General features: G+C 36.7%; 2 protein-coding genes across 2 annotated transcripts; one reads left to right on the top strand and one right to left on the bottom strand.

Annotated features, from left to right (window-relative positions):
* The first annotated feature begins 379 nt into the window (after nt 1-379).
* On the top strand, nt 380-3,399 carry LOC103984393 (reticulon-like protein B1). The gene is made up of 6 exons (XM_009401871.3): nt 380-504; nt 630-825; nt 1,660-1,840; nt 2,379-2,520; nt 2,588-2,657; nt 3,088-3,399. Exons 2-6 carry the CDS (start codon nt 639-641, stop codon nt 3,255-3,257), a joined length of 750 nt encoding a protein of 249 aa, XP_009400146.3. The 5' UTR covers nt 380-504; nt 630-638; the 3' UTR covers nt 3,258-3,399.
* Nucleotides 3,400-4,929: 1,530 nt separating this feature from the next.
* On the bottom strand, nt 4,930-5,813 carry LOC103984192 (uncharacterized). Its single transcript, XM_009401643.3, has one exon. It carries the CDS (start codon nt 5,766-5,768, stop codon nt 5,175-5,177), a length of 594 nt encoding a protein of 197 aa, XP_009399918.2. The 5' UTR covers nt 5,769-5,813; the 3' UTR covers nt 4,930-5,174.
* Between the last annotated feature and the right edge of the window lie 5,324 nt (nt 5,814-11,137).

Genomic DNA, 11,137 nt, shown 5'->3' with positions numbered 1-11,137 from the left:
GAGAGAGTTATAAACCATATTAATATTATGGTTTAATTTGGTTTATTTATGTTCTAAAAAGGTTTTTAGTTTCTTGTGAACCGGACCGTTCGACCCGAGCCGCGAAATTATGACCACGATCCGTCACATCATGTCGAACCATCTTCGACATCAAGGGCATATACGTAATTTGATTATCCCTTTGGTTTCGGCCACTCCTCGTCTTCGACCATCCACGTGGAAGCCAAACCTATGCAACGGCGTCATCACTCAGCGATCTCCATAACGATTAATCTCTAACAGCCGTTGGATTTGACGCGATCGATTCTCCACCGCCCGATTGCCGCTGCAGGACCAAATAAATTTCCCCCGCTTTTGTCTCTCCTCGGTTTTCCGGTTTCCGTTTCAGTTTGAACGAGAAGAGGACGAGCGAGCGAGCGAAGAGAGTGGAAGCCAAGAAGGGAAAAGGAGAAGCCTCTGCGGAGGATCGCAAGCCCTAATTCGCCTTTTTTTTTTCCGATCTCGGTATCGTATGATCCGTCTCTGCATCTACTTCTTCCTAGATCAATGTTTTCCGCTTTTGCTGCGTAAAGATTTAAGATGCTTTGTTTAATCTGTTTTAATGGATTCGATTGGCGTTTTGTTGGAAGGTCTACTAAATGATGATGTCAGAAATCGGTGAGCAAGCATCTATGACGGATAGGATCCATGAGAAGATCCATGAGTACAAAGGATCATCGTCGTCTTCAGATTCGGACAACGAGAAGCCTTCAGCTAATGTTTCGACGAAGAAACGTTTGTTTGGGAGGAAGGAACCAGTGCATGCCGTCCTCGGAGGAGGGAAATGTATGTTCTCCTTGTCATTGCCAAGTTAACTTAGATCTTTATCTTGATAATTGTTTATGTTACTGTCCTGCAGCTGTATTTAGTTTGAATCTGTGATACGATTTCCTCAGTCATTTCCACCTGGTTCGTGAAGATGACGGTGTATAGCTCCTTAAACGAATCAAATGTGTAATTGATAATGGGAGTTAAATCGGCAATATCAGACTGCGGTTTTATTGTTATGGAGACAGAGGTTGTGAGATAGGAGTTGGAGAAGCTAATTTAGTCAATCTAAAGATATAAATCAGCAATGATATGGATCATATTGGATGTTGCTTACTTTCTATTCTTTAACAACACTTTTGGATGTTCATCTTTAATATGTTATTGGTCTTGTATTTTGTTTCCACAGAAATCAATGTCAGGTTAATATTCCTTACATTATATTGCTTTTGTAGTATAATTTGTTCTCTTCTCTTGTGTTGAAATTAACTCCAAATTGCTCCTCCTTTCGCTATTTTTCCTCGACCCTCTAAGTTCTAGTACCTGCCAACACTTTGTTCCTAATACTTGCTGAGTTAAGAACTTCATTTTCAAGGTTGAGATGTGACTTTATTCTGAGTCAATCATCCTCTTTATGGATAAGCTGGCTTTTGTGTATACTCAAATTTTCCATGCTTAGAAAACTTTTAAGTCAAGCCAGTAGCAACTTTGTCTACAACTCTTGGCTATTGTTTTGCTAACTCAAGATACTTAAAAGTTCATATCATGCTTGCCATTTAGGATCTAGCATGTGCTCTTGAATATGGATCAAATATAGGCAAGTTTTAAATAATGAGTTTATTGTGCTTTCAGCTGCTGATATCATACTATGGAGAAATAAGCAGCAATCAGGCAGCATACTTGCTGGAGTTACTGTTATATGGCTTCTTTTTGAATGGATAGGCTATCACCTGCTGACATTTATATGCCACTCTCTTATACTTCTACTGGCAGTGTCGTACCTTTGGTCTAATGCAGCATTGTTTGTCAACAGGTATGAGCCATATTTTGTTACGAGTAAAGATATTATAATAAATTACAATATCTTTTGGCACTTATGGATTGCTTAAAAAGTAATGATTCATTAAGTTGCTAACGGAGCAGAATTCTGTTGGATCATGAATATAATAATATGGCTTAAAAATATGTGTTCTGCTGAGAAGTGATGATACTTCAACATTGAGAGTTGATGTAAATTTCTCCTGTAAAATTAGTCTTTTCAATGCTCATTGAAGTTCTATAGAGCATGGCCAATGGAGACATTTGGATCTTTTGTGTATGAACAATCTAATTCTTTAAAGAATAAAAAGGAAAGGAAAAGGGCATTTAAAACATTGCTCAGGCAAGCTTTGGAATTTGATGAATGTTTGTTTGTTGTCCCAAACTTCCTTTTCCCTAACAGTAAAATAAGCACAAGAGTTACTTGGCCATGGCCAGCCTTTTTTTTTTTTTTTAACTACTGTTTGTGATTTGTGATGGCAGTCTTATTTTCTTGCTGAAGTTTTTCCTTGTTCTTGTTTTTTGATATCCAGGTCTCCACCAAAATTTCCAGAGCTTTTTGTGCCCGAGGACGTGTTTCTGAGCATGGCTCTTATTCTAAGAAACAAAATAAATGAAGTTTTTGCAATTTTCTGTTGTGTTGCTACTGGGAATGATTTGAGGAATTTTTTGAAGGTATGATTTAATACCTCCAAGCTTTCCTTTTTGCAGTTTGTGTCTTGACTGCCAAATTTATATGCAGGTAATTGGAGGTTTATGGATCCTTTCGGTAGTTGGTGGCTGGTTCAGCTTCTTGACTCTTTTCTACATTGGTCAGTTTCTTCTGCATCTTGTTTGCATCATTATATATAGAATGTTAATTTCTGTTTAATCGTCTAATATGCAAGATGTTTGGAATGCCAGAGATTTATCATCTCAACATACTTCTTTCAGCCTTTTTACCCTCTATATAGTGCTGGTTGCACACCAGAATAATAGCATTCAAATCTTTTGGACAAAACATGCTTCAGTATGTAGGTTAAGGCTAAAATATCATGAATATGTCTCGTGAAGAAAAAAATTAAACAATATGACACCAGAACAAAGAGACATAACAAATCAAGGCGATTTCCTCATAAGATTGGCAAAACACACCAGTAAATGGTAAATGTCTACTGGACACACGTAGCAGTAAAACTTGCAAGAGATTGTTTTATACTGCGCCATATTTTCTATGCTTAGGTCATAATCTTTCTTTCGCAGTTGTTTTAATTCTGTACACTGCGCCTGTTCTCTATGAGAAGTACGAGGACCATGTCGACACAGCTGCTGAGAAGGCAATGGTCCAAATTGACAAGCAGTATGCAGTCCTTAATGCCAAGGTACTCCAGAAAATTCCTGGGGGACGGCTTTCTTCCATAAAGCAACACTGAAAAAGAAATATGTTTGGGGTAAATCTCTCCTAGAATTTCCTGCCACTGGCAGATCTGATGATTAATCCATGGAGGAGTCATTTTTTTGGAACATGTCTGTAGGTGACAATAATACATCTCTTTACAGCCTATTGCACAGCTCTTAGATGCTTATTCTGAAGCAACTGCAGCAGTGCTATTTTACAATTATTACTGGTATTCTTTTCTTCATAATGTAAGAGTTTATTCAATACATTTTTTCCTTGAGGAAAGACATCATTCAATGCATTGATATCTTGTTATTTGGTGTGTCTCCTCTCACTACTTTGCACTGTTCATTATTCTCAACCTCAATTCAGAATTTTCACACATTATCTGCCATTATTCAACACAAGCTTTCTTTCAAGCAGATTCTCATTTCGTCTACAGCTTGCAAAGGAACTCAAGAGAGTTATCTTCAAGTTTGATGTGGTTCATGATGCACTCAGTTTCATACTATAGATGGTAGATCTAACCTAAATCACAACCTAAGTAAATGACACTCTAACATTGAACTACCTAACCTTAACCAAACAGATGGGAGAACACTAAAACCTTGAGAGTATACCTTTACATCTTCAACATATTTCTTTTTTCTTTCTGTATAGATTACTTTCTAAATCTAATGTTCAGAATTGTGAATGTTCAGTTAAAGAGATTCCCCAACAAGAATCTCCTGCTACAGCTCATGACAAGCAGTCACTCAACCATCAACCCTTTCAAAATTGGAGTTCCTTAACAAAGTAGCAGGATACAAGAGTGACAAAAGGTAAAAGAGACTATTACTGAACAGGAGTTGATTAAACATAATAAGAAAGCCATTCAGAGTTGGCATCATTCATTCACAATTTTGAAATGTCTTCTCTCATTATTTATTTGGTTTGCTAGTGCACTGTTAAACCAACAAACAGATCTCTTATTTGTAAAACAATTTGTATTACTAAAACTGTATAACTACATTGATGCATACATACCTATGCAGAGGAACAGCAATATTTATGAATAGCAAGATGTCTAGAATCGGAAAGCATATTTTTGTCCTTTTATATTCCACTTTACATGGATCCTTTCTAGCCAGTAAGTATCAATTAGAAGATGACATTCCTCACAAATGAATCTGCACTCACCATGCATACAAAAGAAGAGCTCCTCATTGTGGTTTCATCGAGTCCGGAACCATTATGGTAACCTTCCTAATTGCTTTTGAAAGTACTTGTTAGGATGAAAGGATCCTCAAGCAATACATGCTTCCTTGATTCTTACCTTAACAATGTCAACAAAACACTAGTAGAATTTTTCCCATCCAAGCTAGCCCATGATTGTCTTACTTCCAGCCAAAGAAAGGGAAACTAAGGCTAAAGCTTATCTTGAGCAGCACATTCATTGTTCAGAATCTTCTTAAACAAACATCTACAAGACTTCCAACATAACCAAGTGTAGTCAAGACAAGACCTTGAGACCTAAGCACTAAATAGTCCACCCTTGCATTCTTGGGATTTCAAAAGTTCAATATACTCATATTTAACTTAACCAAGCGCACAACCCCATAAAGATCTCTCCACTGAGAAACTAAAGAATCAAGCAGCTAAAAGAAAGCTTAATGTTGGGAACAACCAATTGTCCAATTCCAACAAACAAAAGTGCAACAAGAACAGTAAGAAGAGCATCAGAAACTGCAATTGAGTATAAGAATTGCAACAGTAAGCATCATAATTCTACAACCATGCAACTTAATCCAAAAGCATAACTCAATCAAGCTTTCGTTTTGATCCTCCGCTCAGTAGCAGTCACAATAATCAATTCATTTCATGAGCAAATCCAGAGATGAAGCACATGTATTCTACACAATTTTACTCAAAGGAAGCTCTCGTCCGTGACTCCAATCCGGAACAAAAAGTATCAGAATTTTGTCTTATACCTGCAATCGGAGTTCTCCACCGATCGGCTCTGAACGCTCACGGTGATGTTGCACATGGTGTACGCCACCATGTGGTGCTTGAACACCCCAAGAATCGTCACCGTCCCGGGGAGTCTCGTATTGGTGGAGAAGGGAACCGACCCCGAGATCACGTCCTTGTACAGGGTCGCGTCGGAGATGAGTCGGTCGGCCATCACCGTGAGAGATACGTTGGTCCGCACCGAACCCTCGGCTCCGACCCTCCCCGGCGGGATAACCGCCTCGCCGACGAGGCCCCCATGGTAGAAGAGCTCGGCGTTTCCGGTGTCGTAGCGGAAGCTCGCACGGTTAGGGTTGGTGGCCGTTATATCGAGGTCTAGGGTGACGTTAAGATCGACGGAAAGATGGGGGACGTCGAGCCCGACACGGAGGGCGCCGAGATGCACCGAATTGATGGTGGTGACTGTGTGGCGGGGGCGAAAGACGGTGAGGCCAAGGATGAGGAGGAGGAGGGCGATGCCAAGGATTACTGCAACGGAGATGATTACGCAGCGTCGAGAGCACCACCGATGGTGGCGATGTTCCTTGGAGTCCATTACCGGCGGTCCGGTTCAGAGACAGGGGTGTCGCATTTAACTGGAACTGTGGAGCCATCAGATAGTTATGTTGTTCCGGAGGAACTATTAATAATATTTGGTAGGCAAAGCAACGGTTAGATTCGATTGGTGGAGAATGTTACAGTGCCTGTGAGGAATCAATAAGCTACCTGTTGGGATCCTCCAACCAGAAGGCTGGTAGAAAATTGGGTACGCAAAGAGAACCGGAGAAAAGCATTCAAAGTGCGTCCTTGGGTTGGTGGTTCTGTTGGGGGTTGGGTGAGCTGTTCATCACCGTCAAGGAAAGAGGTAATAAATGGGACCGACGTACCTCAGTTACTATTAATTCGGGCTCAGATATATTTTGTGTTACTACGGTTTTCCGTATAAATTGGAAAAAGAAACTCTTTTAAAATATTTTTAGAAACTAAATCTCTCAGAATTTTTTTTTTTGGATCATATGGCAACTTATTTTGAAATCATACGATTTTTATTTTTATTTTTGATATCATCAATTTGGTTATCAATCGGAGTTGATGAGATTGATCTGACCTTATTTGTCTTTTGAGTTATCATGTCTAAAAACATAAAAGAAATTCTTCTTCGATTGATGTGGTCATGATTTAAGAAAGATTTATTGTGTGTACCTTATAAAAAAATTAATGTCAATTATGCATTCGATAGAATCTTTTTATATCTTTAATCATTTTGAACATTCAGGGCACATAAAGAATTTAGTTTTGTTACTCAATATATATATATATATATATATATATATATATATATATATATATACCTTTTTTAGTATAATGATGATGTAGCATGTCCAGTGTCATTTCTAAAAGATTATGTGACATGTATGTATTGACTGAATTTCATATGTTAAATTTTAATTAGTTGAAAATAATTATCATATCATTTGTCATTCATTTTGTGTTTTGGGTATGAATTCATTTACTATGAAATATAATATCCATTTTGGGACCTCATAACTTGTATAAGAAAACAATTAAGTGGTGCTTTTATTTCTTTATTATCTTAGACAAATGCATGAATCATAAGAGAGAAGCTTTACGCCTAATTGGTTGTATCGGATGATTCAAATTTTTTGTCCTACTTACAAGGAGAAAACTTTAAGATACCTCAAGTGATTTAAATGTTTCTATATTATAGGGATACATCATATGTAAAAAAAAGATATTTTGAGTTTGAGTGTAATTGTGTCGAGCATTTCAAATATTTATTTATCCTATATACATGCATCATGTGCAAATGGGTTTGGTTTTAACGGATGCTTTGAATTTTATTTTGTCATGGGAAACCAATGTTATAATGTCACAAGAACAAACTATTGCTGAATCAATGTCACAAGTATAAAAAATATCTTTTATATATATATATATATATATATATATATATATATATATATAATTTTTGAAAAAGTGGGGCATGTGCTTGGGCCACACTTGGGCTTGGGCTATGGCATGATTGTGCGAGAGAGCCTAACTGGCATGGGCTTGATTGAGTTCGCCTAGTTGAACATTGGGCATGACTAGCATGAATTGATTAGTGAACTGATTTTATCTAATACGTGATTTGATCCTTTTTATTTTTGTCTTTTGCCTATTGAATTCAAACATGTGCTGATTAGGTATTCCTAATTGATTGTTTGTCTATATGTTTCTTTTATTTTGTTTTTATTTTGTGTCGTTTGTTAAGGTTAAGTTTTTCTATCTAATCCGGTTAAAATAGTATTATTATATATTTTGATTGTCCTAACTAGAAAGACAATTCAGATTTAACCAAGATTTAGATCGAGTTAGTCTTAATCTAGGTCATGGTTTACAATGCATCTAGCCAACAAAAACTAAATTGAGGGTATTCTTTTATAATCTTATTGAGGGTATTCTTTTATAATCTTAATGAATTAGTGTAATAGTATTTTTAATCGATTTTAAAAGTCAATCGATAAATCAACACATTTCAAAAACTTAAATAATCGAGTTACAATTTCAAGTAAAGAGAATAAAACTAACTTATAACTTACAAATAAAGATAAGTAAAAAGAGAAACTAATTTACAATGGTTTTATCTTTCTAACCTATGATTCATCTTCCCTTACGGTTATCGGTTTTTACTATCAATTTTTTTTCTAACAGACAAAGGTTAACTATCATTATTATAACTTTATCATTTTTTTTGCTTAGGAGATAACTTTCATACTCTCTTTTTATATAAGATCTCTTACCTTTTATAATTTAGAATTAAAATTAAATTCAATAGGGGAAGGAGACTCAAACAATGTTTAAAATAAGAACTTACAATATTTTATTAGCTCATGAATAGATGCTCCATCAACCAAAATGTGGTATTTACAAGCCTAAAAGACTTTAAGAATAAAGTCAAAATTTTAAATCTTTGAAATTTTAATGTATGGGCGATAATATCGCTAGCATTGGGCAGTACTAGCATTGTAACTATGCTACAAATCTAGACTTTAATGATACTATCATCAATCTAGGCAGTACTATCACTACCATAGGTAGTACCACCATCGAAAAGGTTGACAAAGCATAAACAATACTTATCGACTAACTAAAGCGATACTACCACTTGGGCCTGACTATCACGGACTTAGTTGAAATTATCTAAGTAGTGAGGTACTATTATAGCAAAGTCACAAACTTAGCTGGAGTTGTCTAAATTATGATGCACCTTTGCGCCAACTTCTCGAACTTAGATGAGACTACCTAAGTCATAACACACCCTTGCGATATTCATCCGTAAAGGGTTAGCCAATTTGGAACCTCGCTCAGGTCTTGTAGTATTAGGAAATCTTAAGGAGCATTATATGTGCAACAAAAAATAGAAAACAAAAACAAGTTCCCAAAAGAACGATATAGGAACGTCGTGTGACAATTGGGAGCAAAAACTCAACAAACCGAAAAATTACGTAAGATTCGTGAGATGTTTTCACCTACGGGAGATCGTATATCCCTGAAAATATAAATCTAAGTTCATGGATGATGGATGTCAGATGTCCTCCTCTCTAGTGATGATCCATACGGTGCATGAAGCGACGACGCACCATTTTTTATGACGTATTCTTTCCTCACTTTTGTAGCCTCCATTCATTCTATGCTTGTGGCACTTGTCACTTCTACCTCTATGCGCCTTTCCCCACTCATTGTGTCCATCACTTTCACCCTATGAAGTAGAGGACGGGTGGAGGTAATAGGCACGACGAACAGAGCTTTGCGATGATAAGTAGAATGTACAAATGATAAGTGTGACGGGTAAGGAAGGGGCAAAGGTAATGAGTGTGATGGGTGGGGAAAGTATTACACGAAAGCGATGAGACCTTATAATAAGAGCGGGGAGCAAAGACAATAGACATGATGGGCAGAGAGAGCACTACCATGAACGCAACAAGGACAGTTCTTCTTACTATCCTCTCACACTAGAGAGGGGGTAGTCGACTGAGGAGGTGGTAAAGGAGAAGTTAGGGGGGTGGAGGCTAAGGGGTCCAGCCTTATAACCCTTTCAGTTTCACATTCATTTTTATAGAGAGCTCTTGTTGCTAATCCTAATGGATCTTACCTTATTAGATATTTGATCTATATCTAATTACCTTAGCATATTGGATATTGGATCTCCATCCAATTATCCCTAGCTTAATAGAAATTGGATCTCTATCTGATTATCCACTCTAAGCTCTTATTAGGTCTCACTTAATGGATCCAATAAAATAAAGGCATATTGGACATCACATATTCAATAATCTATTCGTCATGTCATCTACCATCTGCGATCTGTAGAAAATAGGTCGTGTGACCCTTTAGGCCCAATACTGAGCTGGCCATAAGTTACACCTGTCAGAACTCCTTTTGATTCAGTGAATTATCATCCCATGATAATTTACTTAACTCATCGACTATGGATATACTATATCGCTATGTCATAATCCCCAAATGACAAAAAAAGATCTAATCCATTGGATCTATCTACCCTTAGTTACCGTGTAACTATAGTCCCTCAGACCCATATGGAATCTACTCGAGTCTCGCTTTAATTGGATTCTCTCGGAAAACTTATTCTCTCTTAATTCGAATTACTTTGACTAAAGATTTGCTTGAGTGAGAATATACAAGACATTAATCCTCTATTGATGCTCAATTGCCCTCGTAAAATTAGCTACCACTCCCGATGACCGACTTTGCTAGATTTGAAACTTTCAAACATATAAGTCCGATATTAAAGAGTGAAGAATTTATATAGAGTATCCTTAGTATCTCAAGTCTATGAATCATATACACAACTGAGATCACGAAACTACTATATGATAATAAGGTATCATTAACCATTCAACATTTCATGAGTGAATCATTCAGTAAACTCATTCTCAAATGAGCACCTACATTATATCCCTAGTGTCCTTACACAAGAAACTATGAGACCAACTGTTTTAATCATATGAATGAGTATATAGTACATTGGTCTATCTGACTATCTCGATGTCCCTCTTGAGTAACTTATGACCAGAAATCTTTAGGGTTCGTGTTTATAGGCGAATTACTCTCATTATTATGATTTCATCATGATCTAATTTTTATTGCACAGATCTAAAGATATCGTAATATAATATCATCCAATATAAAGTGAGAAAATAATAATAATAATAATAATAATAGTAATAAATAATGATAATAATTTTAAAAAAAGTACAGCATGTCACACGTGTTATTTCTCACGTGATTAACTTGTAGAGCATTTGTAACTAGTATGTAGGACTTGTAAAAAGGAAAAGTTAATTAGTTCAAAAGTGAGCGACGAATAAGTCCCAATGTCTTACGAAGAGGTAAGCTTTAAGCAATTCAGCAAGCACTTTGAGGGCAAGAGAGAAAAGAGAGGAAGGAGAAAGCAAATACTTCATAAGGCAAAATGAATAATCGCAAGTCCACAAACGATTGCTCACTGGGTCTTAGGCATGATGGTAAGTTTCTATCAAGTTAATGTGCAAACTTATATTAATCGATCAACGCCCAACACTACCCTAATGCTCATCTCCCTTGGTGCCACCCAGGGGGTTCCATGGTGCTAAGATGGCTGACGTTTCACGTGCGACGACGGTTTACAGAAAATATGTCGTGCTACGTGAATACAAAGTCATTTTGAGGTTGTTTTGCCCGACGCTATAAGTGATTGTACTACAATGCTACAAACTATCATTGCTTATATTTTTCAAGCAAAAACATAAAAAAAAAAACTAAGGCAAAATATGATGTCAAGCATCTGTACAAGTATGCAAAAGCGACAAACGATTCGTTGAGCAAAGATGTTGTGGGTGCACAATGACTATTCATGACATG

This window comes from Musa acuminata, chromosome BXJ2-5 (genome assembly GCF_036884655.1).
Source record: "Musa acuminata AAA Group cultivar baxijiao chromosome BXJ2-5, Cavendish_Baxijiao_AAA, whole genome shotgun sequence".
Classification (NCBI taxonomy): Eukaryota; Viridiplantae; Streptophyta; class Magnoliopsida; order Zingiberales; family Musaceae; genus Musa; species Musa acuminata.
Note: the sequence above shows the minus strand (reverse complement) of the source record. Positions and strands in the feature narration are given on the sequence as shown.

Coding starts and splice junctions, on each gene's coding strand:
- LOC103984192 (XM_009401643.3), bottom strand. CDS start 5,768: ATGGACTCCAAGGAACATCGCCACCATCGGTGGTGCTCTCGACGCTGC.
- LOC103984393 (XM_009401871.3), top strand. CDS start 639: ATGATGATGTCAGAAATCGGTGAGCAAGCATCTATGACGGATAGGATC. Junction 1,841..2,378: donor GCAGCATTGTTTGTCAACAG/GTATGAGCCATA, acceptor TTTGATATCCAG/GTCTCCACCAAAATTTCCAG. Junction 2,521..2,587: donor ATTTGAGGAATTTTTTGAAG/GTATGATTTAAT, acceptor ATTTATATGCAG/GTAATTGGAGGTTTATGGAT.